Source organism: Physeter macrocephalus, chromosome 18, assembly GCF_002837175.3.
Source record: "Physeter macrocephalus isolate SW-GA chromosome 18, ASM283717v5, whole genome shotgun sequence".
NCBI lineage: Eukaryota > Metazoa > Chordata > Mammalia > Artiodactyla > Physeteridae > Physeter > Physeter macrocephalus.
The window spans coordinates 87,846,462-87,867,123 of NC_041231.1; the positions used below are offsets into that span (position 1 = coordinate 87,846,462).

The following is a 20,662-nucleotide window of genomic DNA, read 5'->3' on the forward strand; positions in this document are numbered from 1 at the left end:
TTCCTTTTATTTCTTTTTCTTCTCTGATTGCCGTGGCTAGGACTTCCAAAACTATGTTGAATAATAGTGGTGAGAGTGGACATCCTTGTCTTGTTCCTGATCTTAGAGGAAATGCTTTCAGTTTTTCACCATTGAGAATGATGTTTGCTGTGGGTTTGTCATATATGGCCTTTATTATGTTGAAGTAGGTTCCCTCTATGCCCACTTTCTGGAGAGCTTTTATCATAAATGGGTGTTGAATTTTGTCAGAAGCTTTTTCTGCATCTATTGAGAGGATCATATGGTTTTTCTTCTTCAATTTGTTAATATGGTGTACCACGTTGATTGATTTACATATATTGAAGAATCCTTGCATTCCTGGGATAAATTGTACTTGATCATGGTGTATGATCCTTTCAATGTGTTTTTGGATTCTGTTTGCTAGTATTTTGTTGAGGATTTTTGCATCTATATTCATCAGTGATATTGGTCTGTAATTTTCTTTTTTTGTAGTATCTTTGTCTGGTTTTGGTATCAGGGTAATTGTGGCCTCATAGAATGAATTTGGGTGTGTTCCTTCCTCTGCAATTGTTTGTAAGATTTTGAGAAGGATGGGTGTTACCTCTTCTCTAAATGTTTGATAGAATTCACCTGTGAAGCTATCTAGTCTGGGGCTTTTGTTTGTTGCAAGATTTTTAATCACAGTTTCAATTTCATTACTTGTGATTGGTCTGTTCATATTTTCTATTTCTTCCTGGTTCAGTTTTGGAAGGTTATACCTTTCTAAGAATTTTCCCTTTCTTCTAGGTTGTCCATTTTGTTGGCATAGAGTTGCTTGTAGTAGTCTCTTTTCTTTGTTTCTATTTCATTTATTTCTGCTCTGATCTTTATGATTTCTTTCCTTCTACTAACTTTCGGGTTTGTTCTTCTCTACTTCCTTGAGGTGTAAGGTGAGATTGTTTATTTGAGATTTTTCTTGTTTCTTGAGGTAGGCTTGTATAGCTGTAAACTTCCCTCCTAGAACTGATTTTGCTGCATCCCATAGGTTGTGGATTGTCGTGTTTTCATTGTCATTTGTCTCTAGGTATTTTTTGATTTCCTCTTTGATTTCTTCAGTGATCTCTTGGTTATTTAGTAACGTATTGTTTAGCCTCCATGTGGTTGTGTTTTTTACGTTTTTTTCCCTGTAATTCATCTCTAATCTCATAGTCTTGTGGTCAGAAAAGATGCTTGATATGATTTCAATTTTCTTAAATTAACTGAAGCTTGATTTGTGACCCAAGAAGTGATCTATCTTGGAGAATGCTCCATGCACACTTGAGAAGAAAGTGTAATCTGCTGGTTTTGGATGGAAAATCCTATAAATATCAATTAAATCTATCTGGCCTATTGTGTCATTTAAAGCTTCTGTTTCCTTATTTGTTTTCATTTTGGATCATCAGTCCATTGGTGTAAGTGAGCGGTTAAAGTCCCCCACTATTATTGTGTTACTGTTGATTTCCTCGATTGGTGTAAGTGAGGGGTTAAAGTCCCCCACTATTATTGTGTTACTGTTGATTTCCTCGTTTAGAGCTGTTAGCAGTTGCCTTATGTATTGAGGTCCTCCAATGTTGGGTGCATATATATTTATAATTGTTATATCATCTGCTTGGATTGATCACTTTGTAGTGCCCTTCCTTGTCTCTTGTAATATTCTTTACTTTAAAGTCTATTTTATCTGATATGAGTATTGCTACTCCACCTTTCTTTTGATTTCCATTTGCATGGGATATCTTTTTCCATTCCCTCACTTTCAGTCTGTATGTGTCCCTTAGGTCTGAAGTGGGTCTCTTGTAGACAGCATATATATGGGTCTTGTTTTTGTATCCATTCAGCAAGCCTGTGTCTTTTGTTTGGAGCATTTAATCCATTCACGTTTAAGATAATTATTGGTATATATGTCCTATGACCATTTTCTTAATTGTTTTGGGTTTGTTTTTGTAGGTCCTTTTCTTCTCTTGTGTTTCCCACTTAGAGAAGTTCCTTTAGCATTTGTTGTAGAGCTGGTTTGGTTGTGCTGAATTCTCTTAGCTTGTGCTTGTCTGTAAAGCTTTTGATTTCTGCATTGAATCTCAATGAGATCCTTGCCAGTAGAGTAATCTTGGTTGTAGGTTCTTCTTTTCACTACTTTAAGTGTATCATGCCACTCCCTTCTGGCTTGTAAAGTTTCTACTGTGAAATCAGCTGTTAACCTTATGAGAGTTCCCTTGTATGTTATTTGTTGCTTTTCCCTTGCTGCTTTCAATAATTTTTCTTTGTCTTTAATTTTTGCCAATTTGATTACTATGTGTCTTGGTGTGTTTCTCCTTGGGTTTATCCTGTATGGGACTTGCTGCACTTCCTGGACTTGGGTAGCTATTTCCTTTCCCATGTTAGGGAAGTTTTCGACCATAATCTCTTCACATATTTTCTCTGGCTCTTTCTCTCTCTCTTCTCCTTCTGGGACCCCTATAATGTGATTGTTTTTGCCTTTATTGTTGCCCCAGTGGTCTCTTAGGCTGTCTTCATTTCTTTTCATTCTTTTTTCTTTATTCTCTTCCACAGCAGTGAATTCCACCATTCTGTCTTCCAGGTCACTTATCCATTCTTCTGCCGCAGTTATTCTGGTATTGATTCCTTATAGTGTAGTTTTCATTTCATTTATTGTATTATTCACCTCTGTTTGTTCTTTAATTCTTCTAGGTCTTTGTTAAACATTTATTGCGTCTTCTCGATCTTTGCTTCCATTCTTTTTCCGAGGTCCTGGATCATCTTCACTATCATTATTCTGAATTCTTTTTCTGGAAGGTTGCCTGTCTCCACTTCATTTAGTTGTGTTTCTGGGGTTTTATCTTGTTCCTTCATCTGGTACATAGCCCTCTGCCTTTTCATCTTGTCTGTCTTTCTGTGAGTGTGGTTTTTGTTCCACAGGCTGCAGGATTGTTGTTCTTCTTGCTTCTCCTGTCTGCCCTCTGGTGGATGAAGCTATCTAAGAGGCTTGTGTAAGTTTCCTGATGGGAGGGACTGTTAATGGGTAGAGCTGGCTGTTGCTCTGGTGGGCAGAGGTCAGTAAAACTTTAATCTGCTTTACTGTTGACGGGTGGGGCTGGGTTCCCTCCCTGTTCATTGTTTGGCCTGAGGCAACCCAACACTGGAGTCTACCTGGGCTCTTTGGTGGGGCTAATGACAGACTCTGGGAGGGCTTGCACCAAGGAGTACTTCCCAGAACTTCTGCTGCCAGTGTCCATTTCCCCACGGTGAGCCACAGCCACCCCCTGCCTCTGCAGGAGACCCTCCAACACTAGCATGTAGCTCTGGTTCATTCTCTCCTGGGGTCACTGCTATTTCCCCTGGGTCCTGATGCGCACACTACTTTGTGTATGCCCTCCAAGAGTGGAGTCTCTGTTTCCCCCAGTCCTGTCAGAGTCCTGCAATCAAATCCCACTAGCCTTCAAAGTCTGATTCTCTAGGAATTCCTCCCCCCGTTGCCGGACCCACAAGTTGAGAAGCCTGACTTGGCACTCAGAACCTTCACTCCAGAGGGTGGACTTCTGTGCTATAAGTCTTCTGCAGTGTGTGAGTCACCCACCTGGCAGTTATGGGATTTGATTTTGCTGTGATTGTGCCCCTCCTACCATCTCATTGTGGCTTCTCCTTTGTCTTTAGTTGTGGGGTATCTTTTTTGGTGAGTTCCAGTGTCTTCCTATCAATGACTGTCCAGCAACTAGTTGTGATTCTAGTGTTCTCACAGGAGGGAGTGAGAGCACGTCCTTCTACTCCATCATCTTGGTTCCTCTGCCAGTGCCGGTTGTGGTTGTTGTTGCTGTTGGATAATCTTAGATATGTTCTGAAAAATGTATAAAGTTACAAGCAAGACTCATAGAACACTACATTAAAGTCCCTTCTTCTCCTTTTGCCCTCCTCACCAAGAGGGAATTGTTATTTTAATATCTAGGCACATAAATTAATTTTGCCCATTTTTGAAATTCATAGAAATAGTATGCATAAAAATAGTATGCACCCTTTGGTGTCTAGCTTCTTCAGCTGAGCATATTTTTGTTGAGATTCATCCAGGTTGTTGAGTTGTATCAGTGTTTCCTTACTTTGTATTTCTGAGTAATATCCACTGTATTAATACACTATGGTATGTTCACCCATTCCAAATATCCAGCTATTATGAATAAAGCTGCTATAAGCATTTCAGTACAAGCCTTTTGTAGACACATATTTTTATTTCTCTTGAGAAAGTGCCGTTTGTTGAAAAGACCGTACTTGCCTCCATTGATTTGCATTAGTGTATTTATTCAAAAGCATATGATTATTTATACTCCTCTCTTTCTGGGCTCCCTACTTTCTCCTATTGATGAATTTGTTTGGCCTTACACCAACACTACACTGATTACTCTAGCTTGAAAGTACTTCAAATACATTACATTTTTTTAAGTGCTCTTTTTCTCTGCAATGTGCACATATGAGTTTCTCAACCAGACTAGTCATATAAGTTTTGAGAATAAAGCAGTTTACTTGAGGGAAGGTCTTTTTTGTTGTTCAGGGAACTTACTTCCAAGAGTAACTCAGGGTATTTGTAAATGGTCCCTTTAAAATAGATATGAGCCAAAGTACTTCAAGGACTGGCTCAATTTTCTGGGACATTCTATTAGGGATTATATTTTAGGGGGTATGAAATTATAAGACCAATTCCACATCTTATTGTGTCATAACTTCTCAAAAGCCATTTAGTACAATAAAATTTTAAATTAACATACAGGGGTCCAAATTTCTAAGTGGCACTTCCTAAAGTTAAAATATGTTTTTACCTCAGATGTGTTAACGCTGGATACTTTCTGTTCTACATTCCAGTTCCAAATTTTTGTTCCATTCGTTATGGAATTTCTCTCTTACTGCTCCTCTGTAATGTTATAATAATGTCACAGCGCGTGTGTATGAGCCTCACAATGATAGCCATGGTGAACAGCACAGAGCCACATGGTTTGTCCAACACCTCCACAAAGGAGCCACAGGATAACATAAAGGTATATCAAAAATATTATAGACAGTCATAAGTTTAAAATCCTATCTTGCTAACTAATTTGTGGAGAGGTTGAATGTTATCATAATTGATATGATAGTAATTATTAGAGAAAGAAGCTCAAGTCTTGATTTGCCTTGCCAGTAGTAACCTAAATAAACATGTCCCACAACTAAAATATGTCTCAGTATTTGTAAAGGGCAAGAGAAGTTTGGACAGGAGAAAAGAGGAAAACATCTTAAATGAGAAGTAGAAGTCAAGACACTTTTTCTTTCTTATTTACATTTTTAACATACAGTACATTTACATGTTTCATTAATTTCATCTATGGAAGGTAATGAGTTGATACCTGTCAGAAGATGTAGTATAGAAATAAATGAAAATAGGTGGGAAAAATATTTTCCACTATACTCTTCCTACATCCCTTTATGAATACACAGGCAAATAAGAAAATATTTTCTTATTATCATCACTATTTACATTAAAAATAACACTATATGAAGTGTACTGAACCCTGATTTTTTTTAACATAAACATCAGAACCAGGCTGAGATTTGACACATATGTAGGAATTCTTAGACAGGGAATTTTAAATAACTATAATTAATATGTCAAGGGCTCTAATGGGAAAAAAATGACAACATACAATACCAGATAGGTAGAGAGATGGTAGAGAGATAGTAGAGAGATGGATATTATTAGAAAGCATGAAAAAGAAATAGTAGAAATCATGGCAACTGTAACAGGTACAAAGAATGCCTTGATGGGCTTATAAGTAATCTCAACACAGCACCAAGATGTTCTATGAAAGAGGCTTATTTGCTTACCATAAACTGTTGGCCTGAGGGGCGGGCATCTAATTTAACACACATCTAGGGCCTGCTGGAGTTCTCTTTGGGGATGGAGACCAGCAGATGCCATCCTTGTGTTCTCTCTTTGCTGTGCTCTGGAGAGCCAGTATCTCCCAAAGGGGAGCTTTTACATTCATCTGGCCTCTTGTTCTAGCACCCGATTTTTTTTTCTTTTTAACAGCTGCCGCCTTGATCGTCTGGCTCTGGTGGCCATCAGGGTTTGACAAAATTAATATCCAAAATTCTAAACAAGTGAGTATAGAGGGAATGTACCTCAACATAATAAAGGCCATGTATAACAAGACCACAGATAAAATCATACTTAATGGTGAAAATCTGAAAGCTTTTCCTCTAATATCAGGAATAAAACAGTGATTCCCACTCCCACCATTTTTATTCAACATAGTATTGGAAGTCCTCACCAGAGCAATTAGGCAAGGAAAAAAAAAAAGGCATCCAAATTGAAAAGGAAGAAGTAAAATTGTCACTATTTGCAGATGACATGATATTATATATAGAAAATCCTGAAGCCTCCACTAAGGAAACTGTTAGAAATAAAAATGAATTCATTAAAGTTGTAAGATACAAAATCAATATACAAAAATCTGTTGCATTTCTCTACACTATTAACAAACTAACAGAAACAAAATTAAGAAAACAATTCTAATTGCATCAAAAAGACTAAAATATACAGGAATAAATTTAACCAAGAAGGTTAAACACCTATGCACTGAAAACTGTATGACACTGATGAAAGAAACTGAAGAAGACACAAGTAAATGGAAAGATATTTTGTGCTCATGGATTGAAAGAATTCATATTGTTAAAATGTCTACAGATTAGATGTAATCATCAAAAGTCCGATTGCCTTTTTCACAGAAATAGAACAAACAGTACTACAATTTGTATGGAACTACAAAAGACCCAGAATAGCCAAAGCAATAATAAGAAAGAAAAACAAAGCTAGAGGCATCAAGCTCCCTGATTTCAAACTACATTCCAAAGCTATAGTAATCAAAAAAGTATGGTATTTGCATAAACTCAGACACGTCAATCAGCGAAGCAGTGTAGATAGCCCAGAAATAAACCCATACGTATTTGGGCAATTAATCTATGACAAAGGAGGCAAGAATACAAAATGATGAAAAGACAATCTCTTCAATATATAGTGTTGGGAAAACTGAGCCACTATCTTATAATGCACACAAAAATTAACTCAAAATGAATCCAACATTGGAACACTAAGACCTAAAAACATAAAACTAGAAGAAAACATAGGTGAAAAGCTCACTGACATTAGTCTAGGCTACGATTTTTTGGATTTTACACCAAAATCAATGGCAACAAAAGCAAAAATAAACAAGTGAGACTACCTCAAACTAAAAAGCTTCTGCACGGCAAAGGAAACCATAGAGAAAATGAAAAGGCACCCTACTGAATGAGAGAAAATATTTGCAAATCATATCTGGTAAGAGATTGGTATCCAAAATATATGAAGAACTCATACAACTCTATTGCAAAAAAAAAAAATCTAATTAAAAAATGGGCAGAGGATCTGAATAGACATTTTTCCAGAAAAGACGTACAAATTGTCAACAGGCACATGAGGAGGTGTCCAACATCATCAGGGAAATGCAAATCAAACCCACAAGGAATCACCTCATACCTGTCAACATAGATATTATCAAAAAGACAAGAATTATCAAGTGATGACTAAGATGTGGAGAGAAGGGAACCCTAGTGCACTGATGGTATAATGTAAATTAGTGCAGTCACTATGGAAAACAGTATGAATGTTCTTCAAAAACTTAAAAATTAAATTACCATATCCAGCATTTCTAGTTCTGGGTATTTATCCTAAGAAAATAAAAACACTAACTTGAAAAAATATCTACACCCCCATGTTCATTGCAGCATTATTTACAACAGCCTAAGGATCCATCCAAGGATGAATGGATAGTGCAGATGCAGTGTATATATACAATGGAATATTATTGTCATAAAAATTAAGAAATCTTGCCATTTGCAACAACATGAATGGACCTTGAGTGTATTATGCTAAGTGAAATAAATCAGACAAAGAAAGACAAATACTATACAATCTTGTTTATATGTGGAATCTAAACAAACAAATAAAACTGAGCTCCTGGTTACAGAGAATAGGCTGGTGGTTGCCAGTAGCAGGGGATCAGGGGAGGGTGGTGTTGGGCAAAATGGGTAAAGAGAGTTAAAAAGTGCAAACTTTCAGCTATAAAATAAGTTATTGGGGGACCTCCCTGGCGGTCCAGTGGTTAAGACTTTGCCTTCCAATGAGGGGGTGCAGTTTCAATCCCTGGTTGGGGAGCTAAGATCCCATGTGGCTGGCGGCCAAAAAACTAAATCAGAAGCAATGTTGTAACAAATTCAATAAAAACTTTTAAAAAATGGTCCACATCAAAATAAATCTTTAAAAAAAATTGTTATGGGGGTGTAGCATATAGCATGGTGATTTTAGTTAATGATACTGTATTGTATAGTTGAAAGTTGCTAAGAGAGTAGATCTTAAAAGTTTTCATCACAACTATATATATGGTGATGGCTGTTAACTAGACTTGTGATCATTTCTCAATATATACAAATATCGAATCATTATGTTGTACACCTGAAACTAATATAATATGCCAATTATATCTAAAATTTTTTTAAAACGCAGGCATTAAATGTCTATGCTGTGACAGGTATGGGTGGTAAAAATGATGCCCTTGACTGCAAAGGCTTTTCGTTATAGTTGAGGATACCAATGATAAAATGTAATTACACACAGAAAATGATATTATTAGAATAAAGAAGTCCCATAATAGAGGATTTTAGGCAGAGGGCAGCTATTTTACATGGGGTAAGCTGGAAGACCAGTTTTCCCATATTCCTGAACATCATAGAAAATCATCTGCAGAGTGGCTAGATGTGTCTCCTTTTTCCTTTCAGAACCCTGTGTATAACTGGAGCACTGAAATCCAGGGGATCATGTTAAGTTCCATCTTCTACGGTCTACTCATCAGCCAAATTCCTGCTGGATATTTATCTGGAATATACTCCTTAAAGAAAATGGTTGGTTCTGCATTGTTCCTCAGCTCTTTATTTACTCTGCTCATCCCACTGGCAGCTGAATTTGGAGAAGCTTTGGTCATCATATGCCGTGTAATCCAGGGACTATTCCAGGTATTAAGATAATACGAAAACTGAACCAAGAGTTTAAATTCACAGAAAGTGTCAGAGATCAAATGTTCTAATCATTCTTCTTTCAGGGGATAGCATTAACAACTCAGCAAGTAGTATGGATCAAGTGGGCTCCTCCCTTGGAACAAGTCCGACTTACCTCTCTGAGTTTATCAGGTAGTGACTAAGGGCCTAGAATGTTTAATCTCATTGTCATCTCATTGTAACATGTGCTGCTCTAGAGCCGTAAGAAACATGTATGTTTTGAACTGTCAAGGGCTTTGGAAACCATCCTCACTTTAAAGATATGGAAATTGTCTGGGATGGAGAAGAGGCTTCCTTATCTCAAACAACAGAGAAAAGAGAGAAAAGCAAATATTTTATTATTTTCTTCTGTTCGGTGTTATGTTATACAAATATTTCACTATAAATTGTTCACTGCTACCATGAGACTACACTATTTCTACTTCCAGATGCCTGCATTCACTGGGGGTGTTCTTTGTGCCTTCTGATTAGGACTTCTGCTAGGACCCTGTGTTGTCCTACTTATAACTGGATTCATCTGTGACTCCCTGGGATGGCCTATGGTCTTTTATATTTTTGGTGAGTCTCTTTCTATAAAAATCCCAGTCATTATTCAGAATTTTTAAAACTTAAAAATAAAAATGGAATATAGTAGTTTATATGAAGTTAGCAATATTAGAAATCATAAATCCCGTTGAAGGTAAAAGAGCAGTCAACATTCATGAATTTCTTGTTATAAGCAAGACATCATGCTCAGAACTATACGTGCATTACTGTGTATAATTTCGCAATTCTACAATATTGATGCTACAGATGCATGTCCCCTACATGAAACTCTTGGGGAAAGGGATGATCAGAATAGATCAAAGATAATATGAGTATACTATTTATACTTAACATCCCAAGCAAAATTTAGAGGATCATCTCATAATCAAACACATTAATTTCTGAAGTGAAACATGAAATTCTCATAAATTGGAATAAATGAAAAACTATAAAGGATTGGGGTTTCTAAATAAGTTAGAAAATCACTTTTGGCTTTCAAATCTTGGTTTCAGATTTGTGGATAAGGGACTGTGGATGGGTGGTATTGTGCTCGTTTGATATGTAAGGAAAATTACAGAGTCTTAATTCAGAAGGATCTATTACAAAGTGATTCTTTAAAATGGTAAATAAAGATGTGGCAGAATCAAATGGATAGAGCAGTAATCAGGTGCTAGCAAAATGGAAGCTAGTACCATCCCCAGGTCCAAAAGGGCAAGCAAGGGTGTAGTCGATGGGAATCTACTAGGAGAGAGTCCTGTAGAGATGGCTGCCTTGAAAGGACCCATGACTTCTCATAAAAGAGCATATAGACTGAGGCAATGCTAGGGAAGGTGATAACTAGAGAAAGAGACACCCTAATCTCATTCAACTCTCTCCCTCTCATCTTCTGCTCAAGCTTTCTGCTGCCTAAATCTATCTGGAAAGCAGAGAACATAGGGGCCGGTTGATATTCATTAAAGTCAGCCATCTGTGGCCAAAGCAGGGTAAAGAAGGGTGGAGAGTGGATCTAGAGGGACAAACAGGGAACCCGCAATACCCACAGTGAGCAAATGGCAGAGGCATGTCTTCCATCCTCACAGTTTCATTGTTCTTCATCACTGCATTAGTCATCAGTAGTAAGTAATGGTCAGTATAGTGATATTACACAAACCCTATGTCAGGAAAGGGCTGGAAGACTTGAAACTGTCTAACCTGGTGAAATGAAAACTTGAGCAGGCATGCCTTGCAGGACTCTCATGTAAGAGAAATGCATACCTGCTCTGCATTACAAAACTAAAACTAATACGCAGGAAATTATAGGGAGGTGAAGTTTCGGCTCCGTGTAAGAAAATCTTTTCAATAATTAACGCTGCCCAACATTACTAACCAAAAGTTGGGTGAGCTCCAATATTCATGTTGTATTCATATTTCAACATCATATACATGTATACAGCAACATTTGTCATTTGCAATTCTCATGGGTGGCTCTATGAAGCGCAAAGAAAGGGACTATGCATTATACTATGATAACAGCTTTACCATGAATTGCCCCATCTGCTTTTTCTTATCACTTAGAATAGGAGAAGAGTGCCATCACTTAGATGGCAGCAGTATAGGGATTTAGGTGTTGCCTCCACAACTCTTACAATGAGTCATACGGTGCACATAGATGTGAAATAACCTGCCCAAGTTAGTGGCAGAGACAAACTAAAACCAGGATGTTTTGTGGTTCCATTTGAATGCTCTTCTCAATAAAGTTAAATAAATCTGATCAATACTATTTTAAAGAACAAAATAATACCTGCTTTTAAGCAGCTGATAATTGCTGGGGAAAATTACCATACAGAACAAATTGAACCATACACTCACATTTGCACTTAAAAGGGCCTGACCGTCCTGACATGTTTCTCACCATAAATACTATTTCAAACTTCTCAAAACTTCTCTACTCTCCTCAAATCTCTAAAATGGCTCCCTTTCCCTGCCGTCTCTTTCAAGTTACCTCCCTTTTAAGAGTCAAAATTATTGAACAACCTGTCTATACCCACTGCGCCCATTTCCTAGACAACCACTGTCTCCTCAACTTACATCTGACTAAGTGTATGACCCATTCTACTATCAAGAGAGCCCTTGCCAAGATCACTTATGGCTTCCATCAGAGCTAGAGCTGCTCTGAAGGCCAGGCAGGAGGGGCCTTGCCTTGGATTCTACACTGTAATGAGCCCATTCTGGCCCCCTTCCAGCCAAGCCTTCTTCATAGGGTAGAAGTCAATGGCATCAAAATTATAGGCTCATCAGAGCCCATGACCTTCCTTCTAATCATCACTCCCAGAATTTTTTGCTCATATACAACCAAGGCTTTTTCAGACCTGGCAGGACTCTTCCCCAAATTCACTGAATTGAGGCTGGGCCAGGAGGTGACAGGTAAAACTATTTGCAGAGAATGTAGATGGAGCATGATGGGGAAGCCAAGAATTTCTATACAGAGCCATTCAAAACCCTTAGTGGTGTGGGACTGGATCTGGGTGGGAACAGAAGAGGTCAAGTCCCAGATCAGTGACCAGTGGAATCTAAGAATTCTAAATTTAAACCCGACTCCCCAGGTCATTTTCTTTCCTCTGGCTTCTTTCAAAATTTTCTCTCTTTTATTTTCTGCAGTTTGAATATGATATGCCTAGGTGTAAATTGATTGGTATTCATCCTTTTTGTGTTCTCTGAGCTTCTTCTATCTGTGGTTTCGTGTCTATCATTACTTTTGGGAAATTCTCAGTAATTGTTGTTTCAAATATTTCTTCTGTTCCTTTCTCTTACTTCTCTTTCTGATATTTCCATTACACGTATAGTACACTATTGTAATTGTCTCACAATTCTTGGATATTCTGTTCTTTTTTATACTTTTACTCTATTTGCAATTCAGGTTTGGAAGTTTCTATGGACATTTCTTGAAGCTCAGTGATTTTTCCTCGACCTTGTCTAGTCTCTTAATGAGCTCATTAAAGTCATTCTTCATTTCTGTTACAGTGTTTTTTATTTCTAGCATTTTCTTTTTTTTTTTTTTTTTTTTTGGTACACGGGCCTCTCACTGTGCGCAGCAGAGGCCTCTCCCGTTGTAGAGCACAGGCTCCAGATGCGCAGGCTCAGCGGCCATGGCTCACGGGCCTAGCTGCTCCGCAGCATGTGGGATCCTCCCGGACCAGGGCACGAACCCGCATCCCCTGCATCGGCAGGCGGACTCTCAACCACTGCACCACCAGGGAAGCCCTCTAGCATTTTCTTTTGATTCCTTATTAGCGTTTCCATCTCTCTACTTACATTACTCATGTTTTTGTATGTTGTCTGCTTTTTCCATAAGCATTTTAATCATAATTGTTTTAAATTCTTGATCTGATCGTTCCAACACCTCTGCTATGTCTCAGTCTGGATCTGATGCTTGCTCTGTCTCTTCAAACTACATTTTTTTGTCTGTTAGTGAGCCTCATGTTTTTCTTGTTGAAAGCTAACAAGATACATTAGGTAAAAGGAACTGAGAAAAATAGCCCTTTAGTGTGAAGTTTTATGTTTTTCTGGCTAGGGGTTAAGCTGTGCTTACTGTGTGCTATAGTTATAAGTTTCAGAGGCTACAGCTTCTTCTGGTGTCTTTGTTTTTATCTTTCCTTGTCTTTGAGTTTCTCTAGAGACTTCTTAAATAAGGTTTGTAATGTGCAGTTCTTCTAGGTGGATTCCCAATAAAGTGCAGGACAGTTTTGATGTGGTGATAAGGTGTGTACGTGGGGAGACAGTGTTCTATAGTCTTGTGATTAGGTGTCAGTATTTTAGTGAGCCTCTGCCCTGAAATTGACCTTCACAAGTCCGTCTCAGTTTTTTTTTTCCCCTCCTTAAGTGAGATAGGAAGAAGGGGCTGGAATTGGATATTTCCCTTCCCTTAAGTTGGTTAGGCTCTGGTAAAACTGTTTCCCTTTGAGCAGTTTTTGTTAAGAACAGAATGCTCTAGACATAATTCAAAATAGCTACTTTTCCCTTCCTCTCCTGGAAGGATGGAGGGATTTTTCTCTTATATTCACTGTGAAAACATGGTAGGTGTTCTGGAGATAAAACTCACAAAAGTGTGAGGGGTCTTCTTAAGACTGGGCCCCCTATCCCCAGACTTTTCATCTCTCAAACTTGTCTACACTAAACCTAAAGCAAGCCATCAATTGCTAGGTTTTCCTACCCTAGAAATGACTGGTTCCAATGGAGTTTTCTGTTTCTGGGCTTCTGTTCTGGGAAGTTGTAATTCTCTGTATCTGCCTGTCTGTCTCTCTAGAGACAGGAGGGCAGTGGTTTGCCCTGTGACATCAATTATCTGATGGATCAAAGAAGAGTTATTGATTTTTAGTTTGTTCAACGTTTTCCTTGTTGTAAGGATGGGAGTGATAACTTCTAAACTCCTTATATGCCTCCCAAATGCTGGCCAAGCTCCATGCCCATAAATCAAGTGGAAGTTTTTCAGTCCACATTTGACTTGAACTCTCAATCATATTCAACAATACCATTCTTTCCCTCGTGCCTTTGCCTCTGACTCCATGCACTGAACCTCAGTGATTGGACATTTCCTTCTCATCTCAGTCTCTCTGACCCTGTTCTTCCTGCAGTGGACTTTATCCTTCTGGCCATTCCCTCTCAGTCTCCTTTACAGACTTCTCCTCTTCTGCTTGCCATTAACTGTTGTCTTTCTTCAAAACTTTTCTCCAACCTCCTCCTCTAGGGCTATTTTCCCTCCCTAGACAATATAATCCATGCTTACGTGTCAGTTACCACTTACTAATCATGTGTTCCTGGGTAAGCAAGCAGATCTTTCTGAGCAACAGTTTTCTTATTTTGAAAAAGAGCTAATAGTATCAAATGTATTTTCTGAGGGTTGAGTACAATAATATAGAGAAATATATGTATTGCCTGTGTATTTATTAGGTGCTCACTTTTCTTCATTTACATTTTGCCTTGGGTTTGGGCTCTCAGGTCACAGAATGAGGTGGAAATGGTATATTGTCAAAGTATTCTTTTAATGTTGTCTTAAAGTGTGTTGTAAACATCTGAGATCTTACAGTGGCTCCAGGTTTCCACATGGTCTGATCTCATTACCTCTCATCCTCATCCATTTCCACCCTCATCTTGCTCCCTGCCCAGTGACACTGGCCTCATAACTCTGGGCTTTGGTACTTATTTCTCCCTCTGCCCGCAGTGTCTGTGCCCCATCCACATCCTAGCCTTCCCTGAACATGGTACTCCTTCCTTCCTCCCTCCATAACTCTCCTCCATAACTCTTTTCACTGACATTTACTACCTTTTATTTAATTACTTTTCATTATCTTTGTCTCATCCATTAGAAATTAAAGTCTGTGAAGGCAGGGCTTTGTCTGTTTTATTCACTGTTGTATTCCCAGGACCTAGAATGGTTCATGGTACATAATGGACATTTAACCAATATTTGTCAAATGAATGAATGCAATTCTGGAAGCCTGACTACTGAGTACTACATACTCCCTGTCCTAACAGAGGATTCCTTATGATCAGATCATTGGTATAAAAAACTGAAAAACAACAAATAATTTGGCAAACTCTTATGGGATTTGGACAATCCCTAAGGCCTGGGCTGCATCTTAGGAGCATAGCTAAGGCGTAGCTCTCAAAACTGGGTGATTGTCAAGCCCTGTGTGGGTTCAGCTATGCCATACTCTGAGAGTAGAACACATTAGGAATCTGTATAAATGATGGCCTAAGAGCAGGGAGGCCCAGCTGTCCTGCGTGGAGAAAAATAGAGGCTAGGATATCAGGAGAGGCCAGAGGTCTTACCACCATTTCTGTAAAATTCATTCTGTAGAGAGAGGCAGCTATGGATACAGAGAAAACTATCAAAATGTGAGCTTTGTTGCAAAGTTCCAAAAAAGAAAAGAAGAGGTCTAGGTTCTCAGACCAATAATGAAAAATGCCAGTTTGGAAAAGAAACTCACTATAGACAGAATCAATTCCAATTCTAACTTGTCCTGTTCCAATAGGTGCTTGTGGTTGTGCCTTAAGTCTTCTCTGGTTCGTTCTGTTTTATGAGGACCCAAAGGACCACCCGTGTATAAGCAAAAGTGAGAAGGAATACATCATGTCCGCCCTCGCCCAGCAGGTAGAACACGCAGGCTCCACTTTGGTATCTCCCAGATTCTGTGCCAAATAAAATGTGTTCCATCTTGTCCTAATGTGCTAATGATTAATGGGTTCCTTTCCAGGTCAGTTCAAGTGCACCATCTCTGCCCATCAAGGCTATGCTTAAGTCTCCTCCACTCTGGGTCATTTCCCTCTGTAATTTTGCTTTTTTCTGGGCAAATAGCTTCCTGAGTCTGTATACACCAATGTTTATCAACTCCAAGTTTCATCTTAATGTAAAAGAGGTAAGTACACCTTCTGTTCTTCACTTTATGAAGGACTTTGCACCCATTTCCTTTTCTCCCATGACTCTAGTCCTAGCTCTTGCCCACCCCTATACTACTTAGTTGATGTTCTTTACCTGGAGATGTCACTGTTTCCAATTATTAGGTCAACATTGCCCAGAACAAAAGGTGTAGACATGGTGTCTAGCACTCCCACAACAAGGCACACTCACCCACATTCCCACAGATTCCCTATCTCCTATTTCCTGTATAATCACCCTTATGTATTCCTCAAGGCTCAACGCCATTGTTCCCTGCAGGGTCGGATCCTTTCCTGAAAGTCAGTTGGCCAGGCTCTACCACCCTTTCCAGCTCATACCAATCCTCTCCCCTGGGGAAAGGCAAAGAGTCCTGGGTTGTGAACCCATGACTCACAGCTTGCTCTGAAAGGACTGGCACTTTCATTGGTTGTCTGACTTGGAGAATTACTGATGCCTGGAACCTTCTGTTGTTTGATGCCATAATAACCAGAAAAGACTCCTTTAGAAATGGAGTCTGGGCTTGCCATTTTGAGACATTCTATAATGAACGTCCAGTAATCCAGCCTAGGGACCAGTGTAACAATGAGGTCACTTAAGCTCTCTGAGATTCAATTTTATCTTCCATGAGATCATGGATTTGCTGCAAGGATTAACAGCAGCTGGTCCACAATAAGCACCATATACATGTTTTCAATTGTTATCATTATCATCTCTATCATTTTCCCCACAGACAGCATTTCCCATTCCCAACATAGTTTTCCTCTCTACTATCTAGGACTTTCAGGTCCCAACAGAAAACTAGGCAGATTGTGACGGCTGTTTCTGACGTCAAAACTATTTTTCTCTTTCTCTTGGGTAGTGTGTCCCCAGAAGTAACTCTGGGATTGTACGTTGATGGTTTCCTATATGACAATACAAATTTTAGATACTGTATTTCAGTGTAAGGATTATCCTGTTTCTCATACTCACTCACAATAACCTTCCCTCCTCAGAATGGGCTGCTGTCTTCCCTCCCCCATTTGTTTGCCTGGATTTTTGCTATTCTAGCAGGTCATATGGCAGATGTCTTCCTGTCCAGGAATATTCTCAGCCTACTCACCATCCGGAAACTCTTCACCTTGCTAGGTAAGAAACAGCCAGGACATTCAAGCACTTTGGGGTATTTCACCCCCATCTTTGGGATGCACCTGACTGTGTTGTCTGAATCACTCCCCAGGACTTCTCCTGCCTGCCCTCTTCAGCCTGTGCCTGCTTTACCTGAGTTCCAGCTTCCATAGCACTATGATTTTCCTGATACTTGCTAATGCAACAGGAAGCTTTTGTATGGGTGGAATATTAATAAATGTCTTGGATATTGCTCCCAGGTAGGGTTTTAAAAATCTCTTTCTTTCTTGTATCCAAGTTCTCAAAGTTTTAAGATTTCAAGTATTTTGGAACTGATGGTTAGCAGGCCAAAAGTTCTGAAGAAGCATCTATATAGGTCAGACATATAACTTAAATGATATATGCAAATGATATATGCAAATGTATGCAACTCTCACATGTGTATGAAGAAGTGTAGTCCAGTGATCAGGAGAACAGATTCTAGAGTCAGACTATTGGGTTTCATGACCATTTTCTTCAAGCAAATTACTTACTTTCTCAACACCTGTTTCTCACCTATAAAATGGGAGTAATAAGAAGATGCTTACCTCATAAAGATATCCTCACAAGAGGATTAAACAAGTTAATATAGTCAAGTACATAGAATAGTGCCTGGAACATAGCAAACATGTATAAGGGTTAGCTGATCCATTAAAATTGTTATTATACCATGTTTATATATTATTACTCATGAAGGAAAGCCATCAGTTAGTAATATTTATTTTGTAACTAAGGAAACTGAGTTTCAGATACTTAATTGTCGGTCTAAGATCTCACCACTGGCTTGGATATTAGCTAGGATTTTAATCCAGATCTCTGTGACAAAGAACTTTTCCTCTTTTTACTATGTAATGCCTTTTTTAAGATATAATAAGTGTGACTGATGGAAGCAGTTCTGTCATTTGCACAACTCCAAGGGATACTCTTCACATTGTACTTTATGGGGCTAGCACTCTCTGGAGAACATAGATCCAATATGAACAGAATTCTTTGAAGTTTTGTAAAGTAGTGGCCTGGGGTAGAGAGGCAAAAATAAACCAAGAATAATCTACTTTGTCACAATTCTGTAAAGAATCTTGCCCATCAGATCTGCACTAGGTGAAGGTCAGAGTAATGAAGACATGTATCCATTTGATTTATTGAGTTCTGAGACCCTCGTTAAAAATGCCTGTAGGTATTCTGATTACTTGGAATTATATAAAGACATAAAAGGATTATTTGATATATAATACACAATGCCACCTGAGCCATATGCACTCTGAAAACAGGTAAATTAAGAATGTATATACAAATAGATAAAGGAAATTATAAATAGCTACCATTTATTGAGTATTTTTTATGTGCCTGTTATGCCCCAGTGTGAGATAATATTGTCCACATAGTGTGGGTAAGGAAACAAAAGACCAGGGAAATGAATGTATGTAAAGTCACATGATTAGTAATAAGTAGAGGGAAGGTTCGTACCTAGATATGTCTGCCTCCAGAGCCGTCTAGATGTAGTCAATGCCTCACTAGTGTTATTAACAAGTACCTGGTCACTAAGATGGGAAATATCTCAGCCAGCAATGGCTTGGATAACATAGAACTTGATCTGAGTTGCATCATTCTAATGGGCTCAAATACCATGTTAACCAGGTAATTTTGTAGCATCAGAGAAGATATACTAATAGACAATTTGGAAATATTCTTAGTCTCTAAAGCTAATTCATCCTCAATATTTAGGGCATATGTGCATTATGTCACAAACATATTAATTTATAATGCTTAAACTTTTTAATGGTTGGGGATGAAACTTATTCCTAATATTCCTAACCATATACTTCCCTTGCCTATTAAAAAGAGTCCCCTTAGAGGGTAAATTATTCAACTGTCCTTTTAGGGGAATTTGATCTTTGCTAGAACTGAGGAATAGGGCAAGTGATTATATTTTTTGAGCATAACAAAGGCGTCAAGGAAGAAGAGGAGACACAGATGTGGTTCTGTGAGACTATTGTTTGGGAAATGAAATTGAGTGAGACAGAGAAGACCTGGAAGTGTAATGACCATCTCTTTGGTGGGTAGCATGAGTAGAAAAGCACAGAGGATTCTAAAGATGCTTTGTGATGCATTAAGCAGGCACTGTCATCCCCTTGAAATTCTTAAAGGGAGACTCCAAAATTTTTTTTAATAGCTTTTAATTATTTTTGACTAATGGACGGGTCATGTACCTTTGAATTTCCCCCCATGTGGGACTGAAGTTCAGGTATCTGAATCTTATTTAGGTTCTACTAAATCATTATTACACCAAAACATAAAATCAATTAAATTGAAAGTCGACTTCAGCAGCTATTTACCCTTCCAAAATGCTTTTACCATGGGTTATTGCAGCTGAAGAATAAGCAATTTTAGAGCTAATAGCTGTCCAGGAAACTGTCCTGCGTTAAAACAATCTCAAGGTTGTTTTCATTTCCCATATCAAATACCTACTGTTTGGGATTTGGGTGGCGTGAGCTATGGAGCATATAAATCTCTCACCTTGCTACTCTCAGATTAGTGAGCTGCTCCATACTGTGGATGTGTAATGATTTTCAGAGTAATTGTCATGGCACTCAGGACTCTTGACACTGGGGATTTTGTTTATATCTCTAATTATGGAATGAAAGCACCTCTTTCAGTAAAAATAGGTTAAATCCTTTCCCACCACCACAGCATGCCAAAGACTTCTGAATCTGAAAAGAGAGCATAGTCATTAAAGGTGCTATAGTTACTGAATATATAATAGGATAAATACAAAGAAATCCACACCTAGACTTGTTATTGCAAAACTGTGAAAAAAAAGAGAGGTCTTTAAAAACAGCTGTATACAAAAGAGACATTACTTTCAAAGGAGCAATAGTAATACTGACAACTGCCTTCTCAACAGAAACTATGAAAGCTAGAAGCCAATTCCTAACATGTAAAAAAAAAAAAAAAAAAAAAAAAAAAAAAAAAAAAATCATTGTTAACCTAGAAGTCTTTGTCCAGCAAACATTTCCTTCAAGAATTAAGGTAATATAAAAACATTTTTCAGACAAGCTGGGAATTCTTCAGCAACAGACCTCCTGTGAAAGAATTATTAAATGGGAATTCTTCAGGCAGAAGTAAAATAATCACAGATGAAACATAGAGGTATAGAAACAAATGAAGAGAGATGGAGAGGAAAAATATTGGAGTAAATCCAGTAATTACTGAATTCACAAAACAAAAATAATAATACCCTATAGGGTATAAAATATATAAATTAAAATGCATAACAGGGCTTCCCTGGTGGCGCAGTGGTTGAGAATCCGCCTGCTGATGCAGGGGACACGGTTTGTGCCCCGGTCTGGGAAGATCCCACATGCCGTGGAAGATCCCACATGCCGTGGAGCGGCTGGACCCGTGAGCCATGGCCGCTGAGCCTGTGCGTCCGGAGCCTGTGCTCCGCAACGGGAGAGGCCACAA

At 38.5% G+C, this 20,662-nt stretch overlaps 1 protein-coding gene across 1 annotated transcript in view; it reads left to right on the top strand.

Annotated features, from left to right (window-relative positions):
- SLC17A1 (solute carrier family 17 member 1) overlaps positions 1 to 20,662 on the top strand; it is a 44,692-nt gene that overhangs the window by 9,691 nt on the left and 14,339 nt on the right. Inside the window, exons 2-9 of the mRNA XM_024121898.1 lie at positions 4,820 to 5,030; positions 8,842 to 9,075; positions 9,162 to 9,249; positions 9,589 to 9,675; positions 15,654 to 15,772; positions 15,876 to 16,037; positions 17,050 to 17,182; positions 17,274 to 17,421. Of these exons, the coding sequence (XP_023977666.1) occupies positions 4,820 to 5,030; positions 8,842 to 9,075; positions 9,162 to 9,249; positions 9,589 to 9,675; positions 15,654 to 15,772; positions 15,876 to 16,037; positions 17,050 to 17,182; positions 17,274 to 17,421 (1,182 nt within the window). The remainder of the gene's footprint in view (positions 1 to 4,819; positions 5,031 to 8,841; positions 9,076 to 9,161; positions 9,250 to 9,588; positions 9,676 to 15,653; positions 15,773 to 15,875; positions 16,038 to 17,049; positions 17,183 to 17,273; positions 17,422 to 20,662) is intronic.